The sequence below is a fragment of the Parasteatoda tepidariorum genome, chromosome 1 (assembly GCF_982258835.1).
Source record: "Parasteatoda tepidariorum strain Cologne lab strain chromosome 1, Ptep-v5.0, whole genome shotgun sequence".
NCBI classification, from domain to species: Eukaryota; Metazoa; Arthropoda; class Arachnida; order Araneae; family Theridiidae; genus Parasteatoda; species Parasteatoda tepidariorum.
In genome coordinates this window covers 45,418,688-45,435,579 of record NC_141755.1, presented here as the reverse complement: position 1 = coordinate 45,435,579, position 16,892 = coordinate 45,418,688, and the positions used below count along the sequence as shown (strand labels likewise).

Genomic DNA, 16,892 nt, shown 5'->3' with positions numbered 1-16,892 from the left:
TCATCATCATTGTATTTGGTATTGTAATCTCTATTTACTTTAACATTAATTAATTCAAATTTTATGGTGATATACTGAATTTATTAATACTGTTATTACTATTGCAAACACTATTAAGTGTCGACAACATTCATAAAAATTGCTATATCTGATATGAAGTATCTGATATAAATGCATAGAACCTTATGAATTAAGAGAATGCTTAAAAATGCATCTTATGAGAAAATTTGAAACTTGTTTTTAAGAAAAAAAGTGTTTTTCAGGAGGCATTGAAGAAGTTTAGTCTCGGAAAGTGTGTGATTCTCCAAAAACGCTTGAGAATCTATGATATAAGGTAGCATTAAAATATTTTTTAAGAAAAAATCAAGTAAAGATTGGGAAGATCAGTTCTGCACTGTTTAGTTACAGTTTATTATCAGAGCTGCCAAGTCAGAATCGAAGTCAAAGGGAAATGAGTCAAGAAAATTCGATCGATTTTGATCCTGGTTAGTGAAAAATTAAGGTTACTAGACAAAAAATAATTTTTGGTCTTTATTTAGTCAAATATTTATTTAACAAAATTGTTACTTTTATGAATATTATTAGGATCTTAATTTATCAGTATTAATTGAATATTATTAAAATCACAATTTATCAATACTATAATATTTTATTTTATAAGCCTTAGTTTCTCACTGTTTTTTCAATGCGAAGTTATTAACAACTTAAGTTGAAAAAAAATTATTTTTCCCCTCACCTTCTACTGTTGCAGTCCTCGTACAATTGTATAATATTGCTAATTCCCCAAAAGCTTTTCCAGGACCTACACTACCAATCACTTTGTTGTCTTTTAAAACCTTCAGCTCTCCTTCTGAAAGAAAAATGTTTTGATCAATATAGACTTTGTTTTACATTATTCAGAAGTAACCAAAATATTGCACTCAATACAATAACAGTCGGTGCTCGTTGCATTGATAAATCATGCAAAAATGCTGTAAATACTTGATCAAAAAAAAAATACACCACCCAAAATACACCAAAAAAGTGCTTTGCTTTAAAAGGGATTCGGAAATTAAAAAAATGGTAATAACGTACTTGTTTTTCTATATTAATACATACATAAAAGCACCCTTTAAAATAACAGTTAATGGGTGAAAAATACATTAAAAATAATAGATTGTTTTGGGGATGTTATCGTCGATGAATAACAGGCACTAAGATACGAAGAAGACCACGTGTTTTAAGGGACTGACATTTCGCGAAAAGAGTGAATGCAATTTTCAAACAAGAAAAGTATGATTCATAAATTTATTGCATCTTGTGAACTGATTATGGATAATCATAAATTACGATCACTTTAAACATTAGATAAGAATTCAGGGGGTCATGTCACCCTTCCTTCATTCAAAGAAAATTCAAGATGTTTTACATCTATTGCGTAATAACTTCGATGGAAATAAAGGTTTGAACAATTTCGTCGTTTTTTAATTCAAATTGCTGAATTTTGGTCGCCATTTTACGATGAACAGTTCAGTGCGGACCTTATAGCGAACAGTAAAATTAACATTGCATCTATGTAGTATCAAACGGAAGTTTATGCATCAATATTTCTAGTCAAAGTTTCGCTGTATTGGGGAATGAGTAGAGACTGTATATCTGAGAATTCTATTTTTCACGAAATTTAATTATTTAGAGAAATTCAGAAACAAATCTGGGGTAAGTTTTTGATAAAGGATAAAAAGAAATTAAAACTTTCTCAAAATAATATGATAATTACTATTTATAGCCAGCATGTTGCGATTTTTTATTTTGCGCACTGTATATCTATGCCAACAACAGCACAGGACTGCATCACTGCTTCTGTGATATGCATTTGTAGAAAAATGTTCTTGAATATATTGATTTAACTGATTTTCCATTTAGATGTGCGTCGGGTGACCAAGGATGCTCACATTGAACATTTTTAGTATGCACCAGAATGCAGATTTTTAGTATGCAGGGTATATATGTTTCCATATGTCTCGCAATTTTTTACATTGTATGCTTATGAGTTAAAAGTGAATGAACCATTTTATCCAACCCTTTAGATCATTGGAAGATTTAAGAAATTAGCGCCGTAACAAGATTATGTTGCTTCAAAATAACAATTTTAAATTTAAATATTTTAAATGTTTAAAATTTCATAGTCTTGAAAACGAAAAAAAATATTTTTCCCCAGATCTTATAAGCAATAAAAATTCTTACTAGATATAACTCGAATAATCGGAATCCATTTTATCCTGAACAACATTTTTCAGTTTCCTACCATGCAAGAACTTTATCATTTCTATAAAAAAAATCCATGTTTATGTGTATGATAGAAAGGTAATAAAAGTACATGCATCCGAAATATCTTACACCATCCATCACTTCGGAAAGATGAGATATGTGTAGAGTTTTCCCTAGCGAAGGAAACTATATTACGCATAGAAAAAAAAAATTTTTTATAGTAAGTGCATCTTTATTTATTCTTCTAGTATCTAAGCAGCTACTCATAAGTTTTAGAGATAAAATAATGCACACTTTAACTACTCATACACTAGATCAGTGATTCTCAACCGCTGTGCCGCGGCACTTTTGTGTGCCGCCAAATTCTTAAAATGTGCCACCAAATATTGGAAATGATGCAATAAAAATTATAATGCTTTTTATAATTTTTCATTACTTTCACCGCGTGAACATCTTTGTCGGTGATTGTCTTGTCTCAGACAATCTTAAAATAAGTTAGAATAAGAAGGAAGTGTTTAAATTGTCTTTGACAATTTTAAAAAATGTTGAAATTATGGGTAGGAAATTTAATGACTATTAAAATTATTAATTAACAAAGGAAAGCAAGCTAAATGTTAACTTTTAAACGGAAATAAAAACTAATCATTAAAGTAAGCTATGCAATAAATAGTTATAAAAACAAATTAACAAAGGATAACGAACAAAAATTAAGCGAACAATTAATAATTAGCAAAACTACTAGTTAACAAGAAATCACAAAAAAAAAATTTATGTAAAAATACGAACATATAATAACTATAGAAAACAAGCTAACAATTTATAACTAGCAAAAAACTAAATAACTGTTATTAACTAACAAAAAATTAGTAGGAAGAAATAATTAATCCCTTAATAAACGTGCTTTTGTAGTACATATTATTTTATTTCTCATTCAAAATTATTATCACAAACTATTTAACACATGTAAGTAAACAACTTTTAAACTAATTTTTTTCATTGTGTGCCGTAAAATTTCGAAATCGTTAAAAGTGTGCCGCCACAAAAAAAAGGTTGAGAATCACTGCACTAGATAAAAGAAACTTCTGAATAAAGCTAAAAGTGGATAAAGCACAAAAATGCATAGGGGATAGTGGGGTCAATTATGTGGAAATTAGTTATGTTTTCTAGTTCTTTTCAAGAAGGACTTGCAATATTGACGTGCTATAGTTGATTAATTCACAGCCACTGTGTTGATAAGTTTGTTTCACTATGTCAACTCTCCAATGTTCTCTTGTTTTGAAGCTATCCTTATTTATTTAAATTTAGATTTATAAGAATTATAAGCTTATACGATCTGGGGAAAGTCTCTATAAAAAATGTCCGGTGATCTAGTCCAGCTAATTAAACGTTTACTAAACATTCATACCCTTAAAAACAATAAGGATATCGTCCTGCTTCATTTCGATAACGTCTGCTCTCGTTGTAACACCCTTAATGTGTGCATGTGCTGGGCCAGTAAAAACTGCTGTACAACGGAGGAAGAAGACAATTACACCCAAAGCTGAAAAAATGGTTTTACGGGCCCGGGGCAAAATTAATAGCGGGCTTATTCTTCAAAGCACAAAAAGCCTTATTTTCATATTTTACAAAATTTTTGTGGACCTTTTATACAAAATTACCCTTTATACACGCACGTTGTATAGATATAAACAAATATATATATAGAGAGAGAGAGATTGAAAGAAAATAATTAATAATCACTATATTTTCTGTGAAGAATTTTGGGTGGGCTCTCAGCAGACCTGGGTTTTAAGACAATTGTCCCTCTTTGATGAGTATGGCCTTGACTACACATATAAATAACATGTCATATAATATAGAAATGTCTGTGAATTTTTCACTGAAATTTTAATATTTCAAAATTTTTCTATAGAGTTGGCATGTGTAATTGGCTTTACCCCACTAGTGGGGTAAGGAAAATAGACAGAATATATAAGGAAATAAAATATAAAGGAAAATAAAAAGGAAAATAGAGATTTTGATCTTGTGAAAATTATTAGATAAATATCTATAATTAAATAAACAAAACTATTACTCTACTGAATATTAAGATAATTATTTGAATGATCTAAAAAAATTATTGAATCGTATTTGACCGTTTTTGAGCATATGCTTAATGGCACTATTGAAGAAAACAAAAATTAGTAAAACTTCTGAAAAATATAGGGGAGAGGGGGGCACTTGTGAACAGGGGGCACATGTGAACATGGTATGTTTTACCAATATGATTTGAAATAAAAAATCTTGAAAAATTTTCAATTGATGGCAGTACTAGTCCTACCTCTCTGCGAAACTTTCAGTACAATGAGACATTTTGTTGTTCTATTCTGACAATTTCTTTGTATCAGTTGGTGTTGTATATATTATAATCACTAGCTTCTTCAAGTGAAAGCATAGTATAAATCAACAAATAAACTGAAATTAACTATTGCAGACCATTATATGAACATTCAGGTAAGTTTATGACAATTCATTTTTTCTTTTACTCAATTAAAAGTTCTTTATTTTTCAAGTAAGGTTTAAGAAGGATGATGGGGCACTTGTGAACAAATCATCTGGGGCAGATGTGAACAGTTCACATGTGCCCCTACATAGTATTAAGATTATTATCCTCATGATATTATAAGTTTAAAAAATATGTATGCATTTAAAATTATTATTATTTAATTTTCCATAATTAATGTATTATTTTTTTCTTTAAAAAAATGTTTTTTATTAAATGGTTGATCGCGCATCACGCATATTAACTGATACACCTGAGAAAGATAGAATTGCTAAACTACAGATGAAAAGATAGAAAAATGGAAAAAAAAGCATGAAAGAGTATCAGAGAGGAAAGAAAAAGGCCCATTACAACTCCTGAGGAACATGAAGTTGCGAAAAACCCAACAGTGAAAAAATTATTGTACAGCTGAAAAATTATTTTCTTATTGACAGTACTGTTGTACAGTTTAAATTCGCATAGTAAGCTACAACCCCTTCAGTATAATACGTATCTATATCTGTCATATTAAAGATTTTTTTCCCTTGAAATATGATGATTGCTTTGTGTTTTTAATCTTGTTCATATGTGCCCCAGGCATGTTCACATGTGCCCCCAATAGGGGCACATGTGAACAATTGAAGTCATTTTTTTAAAATATCATAAAGTAAAAAAATATTTTATTAAAAAATCTCAAAAAATTCCATAAGACGAAGAAAAGACTACTTAAACATATGAACTTCTTTACTGTGAGAAATTTATGATATTTTTTGAAAAATGAAGAAATAAAAAAAATTGTTCACATGTGCCCCCCTCTCCCCTATATATCAGTAAATGAATTATTAATTAGTTATCTTTTAACCAAAAAAATTCCTCACCCAACTTATTTAGCTAAGTAACTAAGTTAATTAAAAATATGCTAATATATCATTCATAATAGTATCTTAGTTCATTAATATCCACTGAGTAATTTTCGTCACAAGAAATTAATATCGTTGCGAGTGTGGAATGTTGATGTCCAGTTTTTTCCTTAACAAGATGCGTAAATTTTAATTAAGATACTCTTAGTTTTAATAGTATATAAAAAATAAAAGTGCAAAAATTAACAATTACGTAATATTAGCATTCTTGGGGGAATATAGTGGTTGTTTTTACTGGGTCGAAGCTGTTTTTGGACTCTCATAAAAATCCGGAGTTGGAATCTAACACTCGAATTCTCTCTGATAAATTATTTCTAAATAAAAATTTTCTGCAATGTAGAAGCATTTTAAAAGTGGAAAATATTTCAGGAGCCCTAATACTAATAATGGAAGTTTTCTTCATTTTTAGCGCTTTACATTTCTGGATCGACTGAATTCATTTTTATTCTTTTCAGAAAATTAAACGAGTGAATTAATAAATTTACCAAAAAAATATTATTTGTAAGATGTGCAGTGATCCAAAATAAAATATTAAATGTCACCCTGACTGATCGGATTTTCAGAGTATGGTTCAGAAATTTGACCTCAAGTACTCTAACTAGTTAAGCTCTAAGTAGATCATTTCTATTATTTTATTTTATAACTGTCGTTGAACAACCAATTCAATTTTTGGATTTACTACTACTAATGTTCAACTACGTAGCCTTGTAATTTTGAATCTAATCCAGAAGACAAGGGAACTCCTGGATCAAGTACTGGGAGAAATTTTTACCTTCATGGAGGACCATATTACGTTATTTAAAATATTTTTGTGATTGATATTAATTTGAAAAAAATCAAGTACTGGGAGAAATTTTTACCTTCATGGAGGGGCATTTTATGTTATTTAAAATATTTTTGTGATTGAGATTAATTTGAAAAAAAAGTTAATTCATATCATTAGATAAAATTACTTGAGAGCTACTTTTTTGGCTGACAAGCGTATTTGTAAATTTTGAGGCTCTTAAATAGTCGGGAAGCAACTAATTTTTTTTTCTTTTATTTATAAACTTAATTTCGTAATTTCTAGAAGTACAACAGTAGCTGTATTTTTTTATATGTAACTAAAATTACAAAATACTGTTCGATATTAATTTTTAAAAACATGGATAAATAGATTACATTATTAATATGTGTACGTATGTCATGTTCTCGTTTCATATACCTCAGTAGAACATGAACGCCTGTATTATCTCCTAAGGTTTGAGCATGGTTACTAACTTCATTCGAACTTACTTTTTCAAAACTGAAGTTATTAACAAATAGCAGCAAAAATTAAAAGTGGTAAAATGGTTTCCATGAACATTTAAAGTCATGACCTTAGAAAGGGTTAGTTAACTTATACGCTGTCAGAAACAAAAATTAGACGACAGATTTAGAATTTTGGCCATCAAAATGTGGGAGAAAGTCACACGATGGTTCCAATAAAAGAGTCCGTAGAGCGATCAAGTATTCGAGGCCATTTCTTTTTATTTCACTCTTTGCTTATCTCGCTATATTACTCACCATGTTACTATGATAGTAATTTTAAATGCTATAAACTTTAAATGCAGCGTAGGCATACATGCATTTTTTAATTAGCTATTGTTCAATTACTTTTGTTATTTATTGTTTACACATTTCTCTCTAAAGAGAGTTCTGTCATTTAATATCTTTTAACATCGTCGTAACACTTATTAGTTTCTAATTTTATTTACTTTTAATTTATTCCATTTATTAAAGAAATTGTTTTGTTAAAATAAACATAATAGATAAAAACTGAAAAAAGCCATACTCATGTAATACATAAAATAAAATTTGACTTGTTTACTATACAACTGTGGACTATATTGTAAATTAACTGTGGAATGGGGTATTTTACGAAAGGTTACCACTTAGTGGAAGGGGTTATGTAAATGATATCACAGGTGGCAAACTCTGCTTATGATATTGTTCGATATCGTTGGGGAGATGTTCGGAAAATAATATCGTTTCATATCGTGAGGGAAAGGGTATTAAAATTACTGTAATCAAAATGTTTTATTAATAATCCATCTTCATAAAGGAACATAACTTAGATTTTACATTCTTCAATGCAGATACAATGTAAAAATTTTAGCGCAGTATTCCTTCAAATATATTTGGAGTTAAAAAGAACACTTTATTTCAAGAGCAAGTTAAACGTTCATTTACATTTAAGAGACAGTAGTCAAATGCAAACACCAATAATGAACAATAATCCTAAAACAAGCATTCACACCATTTTTGAATTATTTTCTCTTTCAAAAACCCCAATTTTGGCTGCCATCATTTTTGGTGCGAAGCTACACATAAAAGTTTTATAGTGTATGTTTACAGAATATTATTTTTTCATTTAAATTATTTGTATAAACTTTTCTTCTGTCTAGTTGCTAAAATGAGAAAGGCTCTAACCATACCTTTTTTTTTATTCTAAAAGCTGCAATTTATGCTTAAATATCTAAACACAGATGTATATAAATACCCTACTGACTTTCTTTTATTCTTTATGCACTTCCGTTGTTTACAACGACACATTGTCGATAGCAAATACATCATTGATAAAAAAAAATAATGACTTATTCTTCCAACAACTATACAAATGAAAACACACTTTTCTCTATTTAATTGATTACCTTGTTTTTCACGCATTGTCATACAATTATCACATAAGTTACTGTCACAGAAATGCGTATATTTCACACGAGCTATATATATATATATATATATATATATATATATATATATATATATATATATATATATATATATATATATATATATATATATATATATATATATATATATATATATATATATATATATATATATATATATATATATATATATATATATATATATATATATATATATATATATATATATATATATATCGCTCATGGGCTACAATAGTGGCACAACTCGAAAAGCACGAGCTTTGGACTAAGAACAGGTGTAAATAGAAAAATACACATTCTTTCAACAGCAATACTTGCACAACTCATAATTCAACTTGAAGGTAATCTTCGTTTAAACAAACAAAAGCATTTCTTATGCATTTTGCATAGCAATGAAAACTTTAAACTCACTTTTCTCAAATCTTGATATTTTGTCGAATCTTGAATTGTGTCGCTATTGAAGCCCATGAGCGATATATATATATATATATATATATATATATATATATATATATATATATATATATATATATATATATATATATATATATATATATATATATATATATATATATATATATATATATAGTACAAGGAAGACAAAAAGAATATAAAGAAAAATGAAGAAAATTGTTAAGTATTATTTACTGCGCATATGCTGCGAGTATACGTTATAAAAAATAAAAATAAAAAATAAAAAACTTAAGAGTACTTGAGAATTTTCAAATTACTTTTTCATTAAAAATTTCGATATCGAAAGGAAGAAAATTCGTCTGAACAGTGTTTGAAATTCCAGACGAATGATTTATTTATTTTTTATTTATTCCAAATTAAACGATTTTACGTGATCATTAAATCTGCCAGCAATTTAATATTTTGAGAGGCGATATTATTTCAAATACAGCACTTTTCTCAAAAGATTCAAAATGAATAACAACCAAATAAATTTGTGGTAACAATTTACTTATTAAGATTTGGAACTTAAGCTTATTAAACTTTTTTTACGTATTAGTTTTTATTTGAGAATGAAAAGATGGCAGCAGTATGCATCCACTACCGGCCAAAGAGTTCAGCGTGGCAAAAAGCTCCCAACGCCTCTTTTAAGAGGCCGGGTAATTGAATTGTCTCGCGCTGCGAAGAGTAATTAATTTCTCCTACCTCATATATTAATATTTTATCGCATCATACGTTGGCGAGGAAAAGAATCTCAAGTAATAAATTCAAGTAGTTTATAGCTGTTTCAGAACATTTTATAATGGATCCTGAAGGAAGAGAAATGTGAATACATTTCTCAAATACAAACATAGTAATTATCATCAAACAAAATAATATTAAACGAAATAATTATTCTTGAACTACTAAACATTTCAATGAAAAGAATTTATTTATTTAATTCTATATAATTATCTTTTAATTTTTGTCCATAATTCTAGATCTCATTTAATTAATTACGATTATTGATTTACAAAGAAACAATGTTTTAGTTTATTATTTCAACGACATTCATACAATTCAATGTTTTCTACTTTGCCTTTTAATACAAATGGATTGGTTTATGCTATTTCTTTTAATGCCTGAGATAAGCAAAATATTTTATTAAGTTTTGATTAAAATTTAGTATAATATTTTGTCGTATCAACGAATGTCTTATAAAACTCCCTTGATCATGTGAGCCTGTTCAGGATCATGTGAGCCTGAACTTGATCAACGGTTTTCAGAATAAATACATCTCTCAGATATAGTTGTTGAGCTGGTATCCAAGTTCCCACTATCTTTTCTTTTTCACATTTTAACGTTCTGTGTTTTTGGAACAATATTTCAGATCAGTTAAAAAATAATGTTATTAATGGAATTTCAAGCTTAGAAATATGAAAATATTCCTACTTTTTGCCTTAATCACGGTTCTAAGGCCCCAAAAGCTGCTCGTGGCATTTGCTATGTGTATGCAGATTGCAGAGGGTGCCATAGCTGAAAAACTGCCAGTGATGGTTATTCCAAGTTAAAAAATGAATTTATTTTCCCTTAAAGGTGCACCTTGTTCTGGCTACCCTGTTGAGTTCGATGAAAAGTGAGTGAACTAACTTTTGTACATAACTTCGCAACAAACGACATTGAAACGTCAGAGAAAATAGAATGCTCCCACAGTTTGAAATTTTAAAACATTTTTAAAAATATTGGTTGTAACTTAGTTGTCCACCTATTGGATACAGGACTTCTTCCAAATTGAAATCCCAAGAACAGCTAGTGAATGTATGTAATTGATATGAAACAAGTAACATTTTTTCAGTATATCAGCATATTAAACTCCCATCCTGCGATCCGATGATATGTCCACGTGCTAACTATGGAAGAGATTCCTTGCCTCGTATCTACTGCATACATATTTTGTCATCTTTACCTTTTGTTACTTAGTGCAGTCAATTGCTAATCGAGCTTACATCCAAAACGTAAATATTTTCCTCGCCAAAATCTAAACAAATGCCAGTTTTGAAGTGCCATTGTTCCTCTACAAGTAAGACTTTTTTGAGAACCGTTTGAATCTCTTCCTGGCTTCGAATAGCAACAAATGTTGAGGCAAATATTTACAGAGAAAACGAAACAGCCGCCCTATTCCTACCGTCCATCTAATAGAACAAGAAAAAATATTCCAGTTACACTATGATAATGAAATGAAATAGATTAATTTCCCATTCTTACTAACTCTTTTTTATTCCGAAGTAGAATGGGTTTTTTTTTTCTATCTCTAAGCGGCCAGATCCTAAATATGAACAGTGTTTATGAGCTTTTCTTAAGTGTAGTATTTAGGAAACCTTATTCGCTGAGCTAAATGGAATGAGAAAAACACAGTACGGGCAGAACATCTTCCTTTGAATTTATTCGTAATACAGGGTCTTTATAATTAAAGTTCCATTTTGAAATGGCTATAAAAATAAAACTACCCGACCAAATGTCATCAAACTTGGTAAATGTCTATAAAAGGTCATGGGATTTTAGTTCCTGCAAAAAAAAAATTTTAAAAAAAGGTCAAAAATTCACCACCAGCGGAGAATGGCGCTGTATGCAATAGTGTTAAACAAATGTAAAATATGCAAATTTGTTTTACACGTCATGTGACTTTGCAGTTATAAAAGTGAGGAGCCTTGTCTGAGCTGTCAGTGTTCTGAGTCGACAATGTCTGTTACCATGCAAGACCGTGCTTTGCTCGTGAAATGTTACTATGAATGTGACAGCAATGAACGGAGGGCTTTACAAAAGTTCCGTACTGTAAGAGGAAAACGCCGAGGTCCAATGACACCGCAAGGTTTACGGCAAATTTACGGTAAAAGCCGTGTAAAACAAATTTACATATTTCACATTTGTTTAACACTATTGCATACAGCGCCATTCTCCGCTGGTGGTGAATTTTTGAACTTTTTTTTCTTCTTTTTTTGCGGGAACTAAAATCCCATGACCTCTTATAGACATTTACCAAGTTTGAGGACATTTGGTTGGGTAGTTTTATTTTTATAGCCATTTCAAAATGGAACTTTAATTATAAAGACCCTGTATATTCGAAAAAATGATAGACCAAGCGAACAAAATTAATTTCGCATACAATTTAAAATATTAAGTAACAAAACACTTTTCGTTTAAGAGCCTTTTACACGTAATGTGCTATATATAAATTAATTTAATTTATTTTATAATTTATGTCATACTATCCCGACCTATTTTTGCATTACAAGGCTAAGAAGTGTTCTGCTCCTTAACCCTGTAATTTTGAACCGAACCCAGAAGATAAATGAACTGCTGTATGAAATATCGAAATAGAGCCGCGGTGGCTCAGAAGATTAAGCGCTCGCCTCCCAATGAGGTGAACTAGGTTCGAACATAGCGCCAGCTGACAGATTCGAATTCTGATAGCTGCTCTCACTGACCACAGTGCAGACGTAAAATATCCTCAACAGTAGACGGATCATGGGTTATAGTCCCTTTGCCGCCAGGCTAACCATGGGAAGTTCTCGCGGTCTTCCTCTCCATGTAACGCAAGTGCGGGTCAGTTCCTTCAAAAAGTCCACCACGAAGGCAAATTCCTCCCAATACTTGTTCCAGGAGTTCCCTTGTCTTCTGTATTGAGTTGAAAATTACAACACTACGAAGTAGAACACCAACAGTTGTAAACCCAAAAATTGGATCGGCTGTTCAACAACGGTTATAAAACGTCTTTTAAAAAAATTTAAAAAGTATCGGGTTAAACTAGGAATCTCGAAAGACTTTGTAACAAAAAAAAAGCTAACCTGCATTTGCATTACATGTAGAGGAAAGCCTCCCACGGTTAGCCCAACATAGATATTATAAACCACTGAGGATATTTTAAGTCAGCATTGTGCCTTTTTTCCTTTGCGAGTTAGGAGTAGAATAGGAATCAACCAGCCATCAATGAGGTTCGAAACTGAGTCACCTCATTGTGAGGCGAAAGCTATATCCCCTGAATCACGGCAAACTTATAGTATGATATAAGGCATGAATGGCAATTGCATGACACCGGAACCATATTTCTCACTCTATAAAAAAATTGCTTTTGATTTTGGCAGTTAGACAAAATTTTATTTGGCATTCCAGTTAGAAATGAGAAACCTCTGAATAGAAAATGAAATAATCATTTTAAAGTAAAATAAAATTTTGATGAATTGTTTTACTTTGATTTACAAAAGTAAGTTTAAGTTTTACATTAGTCTGAATTTTCACGGTGCGCCTTAACTAAAATTAAATAAAATGCTCTTACACTTTGAAAATTAGAAGAGATTCTGAATTTACAATGTTCTTTGATAATCAAAATCGAAAAATTAAAATAATCTGTGGAGAGATTTTAAAAAAATCCACTTTGAACATTTTTGCTCACGAAGTACGATATTTAAAAAATGTTAGCATCATTTTATACTTATAAATAGAAGAAAAAAATGACATATTTGTATTAAATACTTATAATAACCGTTTATAATAAAGTTTATAATTATTAGAAGTTTTTTAATTGTTAATTATAGTCAATGAACCATTATTTTAAAAACAAAGATAATAAAAATTAAATCGACTTTAGCGACACAAGCACTGTGAAATTAGCACAAGCACTGTGACTTTAAAAATGGCAGCTCCCGTAGAATAGCAAACGAACCAGGATAAAAAACAAAACTTAATATCACAGCTCATTCTGTCGACGATTATTTTGATTTTAAGGAATTTCCTTTCGTTTGTATAAAAGGCGATGAAGTCTCGGATGCTCCTGCGCTTAGAGCTTACTGCAAAGATGTTCCTGCTTTTGTTCAGTATGTGAAAAACAAACGAGATGTACTGGATGTTCACTTAAAAATGGGTATTGATGGAGGAGGTAGATTTTTAAAAATACGTCTTTCTGTACAATCAAATGAGTTGGACTTCGAGTGCAGCGGTAAGCGTGCTAAGTATGATGAGGGGATAGCTGCAAGGAAATTTAAGGATTCTGGAGTTAAACGACTATTCATTCTAGCAGCCATTCCGATTGCACAAGAAAATTATAAGAATGTGGATCAACTCATTTCAACGTTGAATATAAGTCCTTTCCACGGCACAATTGCAACCGATTTGAGGTTAGCGAATGTCTTAGCAGGTATAATGTCGCACAGCAGCGCATATCCATGCACTTACTGTTATGCCAAGAAAGATGAGCTAGCAGCTGTGGTGGATTGAGATCCTCCGAAAATGTTTCATCGTATTATACAAGTTGGCTGACTGAAGGAAAAGGTTCAAAAATCAAAGCGAAAGATTATTTCAACTGCATTCATCCACCTCTAATTGCAACTGTTGGAGGAAAAACATTCCTAGACATTATTCCGCCGCCAGAATTACACCTTATGCTTGGTGTTGTTAACACTGTTTTCATGCATATGTTGAAAGAGTGTGAAAATGAATCGCTGACATGGACAAAAGCTTGTCACGTTCAGCATGAAATCAGACGAGGATGTTCTGGGTTTAAAGGAAATGCATGCAAAACACTTTTGGATAAAGAAGAACTTCTGCACCAGTTTAAAAATCTAGCAATACTGAAGTACGTTAAAGTATTTGACGACTTCAAAAAAGTGGTTTCTGCTTGCTTCGGAAATAATCTTGACCAAAACTACAAAGCATGTATAGAAGCTTTCAAAAAGAGCTACATGGACTTAGGTGTCAGCGTTACACCAAAGGTTCATGCAGTTTTTTTTCACATTGAACAGTTCTGTGACAAAAACGATGAAGGATTAGCATTTTTTTGGGAGCAGGCGATGGAGTCCGTACATTTTGATTTCTTAAAGTCTTCCTGGGAAATTAATAAGGTTTCTGCAAATCACCCCGGTTATTCTAAACACCTTTCGAGCGCTGTTTGTAGATACAATGCTTCACATGTTTAAATTGATGTAATTATAATTAAATTATGTTACATTTTCATATTTTATCAGTAGTAAAATGTTTAAATAATAAAAGTTTAATAGAATTACAACTGAAAAATAATTATTATATCATTTCTTTCCGTTCTATTGATATAAAACAACGCCAGATTTTTCAAAATCGTGCGCAAAAATGTTCAAAGTGGATTTTTTTAAAAATCTCTCCACAGATTATTTTGATTTCTTGATATTTATTATCTGTTAACATTGTAAATTCAGAATCTCTTCCAATTTTCTAGGTGTAAGAGCATTTTATTTAACTTTGGTTAAGGCGCACCGTGTTTTCGAAGACAGTTTTGCTAGTAATATAAATTTAACAAGAAAAAAAAATTAAATTCAATAGATTTTAAGGTTAAAAATTATTTATAGGAAAAATAGAATAGTATAAGAAGATCCTCAAAATAAAATATTATATATATATATATATATATATATATATATATATATATATATATATATATATATATATATATATATATATATATATATATATATATATATATATATATATATATATATATATATATATATATATATATATAGCTCAATAAAAACAAAACCGAACTAAAAACGGAAACAAAAAGAAAACGAAAGTATGTTAATAGTAGGTAATATCAAGCGCTAAAAATTATTATCTACTATTAGCTTACTTTCGTTTTCTTTTAGTTTCCGTTTTTAGTTCGGTCTTCTAATTTCGTGTGTTTAGGGCATTGCTCTTTGAGCCTAATTTTTGGATTTCAGCAGCAATAATAATTTGGCTCCTGCTAAAAATCAATTCAAAACGAGTAAATCCTGTTTTTTTTTTAAATAATTATTTTAATTATCAAACTTATTAATTACAAACTTTAAATTATCCTGTATAATATTATTACCTTGCGCGCATCCATTTTCGGGCCCACCCAAGGTAACTAACAAATTAGACGCGCTTCAGTATTGCAGTAAGAACGTGCCGTAAGATATCACTTTATTTATGCTTCTGTTTTCATATTTTGTAATCAGGCAATCTTATTACGAAAATATTTTTAATCATTCTTGAAAGATTCCGGTACGCGTAAGTTCATTTTATTCGCTCCTCACTATGTAGATTTCCTTTCGTTTCTCTAATCTCTTTACATTTTATTTTCTGTTTTTTGCTTGATATATTTGTTTGTTTTTTCGTGTATATTTTTTACTTAATGTGTTCTAATTTCGTTTCAATTTTTTTTACTGCTCCTCACACTATTGTATTGATATATTTTGTGTTGGCTATATTAGTGCAATATTAGAAGGCAATCCTTTTTGCGGATATAATCGTGTGGGCTGATGAAGAGATTCTATCTTTTATTTGTTTTGTTTTCCGAATTTTTAATTTCTTTCTTTATTTTTTTTATTTTTTCTTAGATATCAAAAATTATATTTTTTTAAATACTTTTGAAGAAAAAAAAAATTAATAATTTTCTTCTCTTGTCATTATTATTTTATTTTCCATATTTTCTCAATACTTTATCTTTTATATATATATATATATATGTATAGAGAGAGAGAGAGAGGGGGGGGGGGAATAAATATTTAAGAATTATAGTTATTCACATACTTTTAAGAAGACAAAAATCTAACGAAAAAACTTTTTAAGCTGAGTTTTTATTTAATTAATATCGTACCTAAATTTAATTAATAAAGGGATTTGAACTGAAACATTGTTACGAACAAAATAAAAAGCTATTAACTCCCATTATTTTTAAATCTCATTTTTGTTTTATAAAAACGAGTGAACAACATGTGTATGCATAAAATCCTTACAAGGAAGAAAGTTATAAGAAGTACAGAACAAAAATAATTTTAGAATATGTGTATACTTTTTATTTTAACATAAAAACCTTTCTTTTGGAACTATCAATACAATTTTTTCGATTGTGAATGGGTTTTTTACCTTTTAAACAAATATTTTTCAAACTAAACTTTTATCAATTAATGATTAAATTTATAATCTTTATCCAGATTATTTTAAATTGTGCTCTTATTTAGTTTCAAATTTTACTGAGCCTCATTTTAACTTACCTTTAAAAAGCCCAGA

The 16,892-nt window shown here is 29.7% G+C and overlaps 1 protein-coding gene across 1 annotated transcript in view; it reads right to left on the bottom strand.

Moving 5' to 3' along the window:
• The window catches only part of LOC107436702 (cGMP-dependent protein kinase 1-like), a 107,579-nt gene that overhangs the window by 59,792 nt on the left and 30,895 nt on the right, over positions 1-16,892 (bottom strand). The window contains exon 4 of the mRNA XM_043045989.3: positions 737-850. Coding sequence (XP_042901923.1) covers positions 737-850 — 114 coding nt within the window. The remainder of the gene's footprint in view (positions 1-736; positions 851-16,892) is intronic.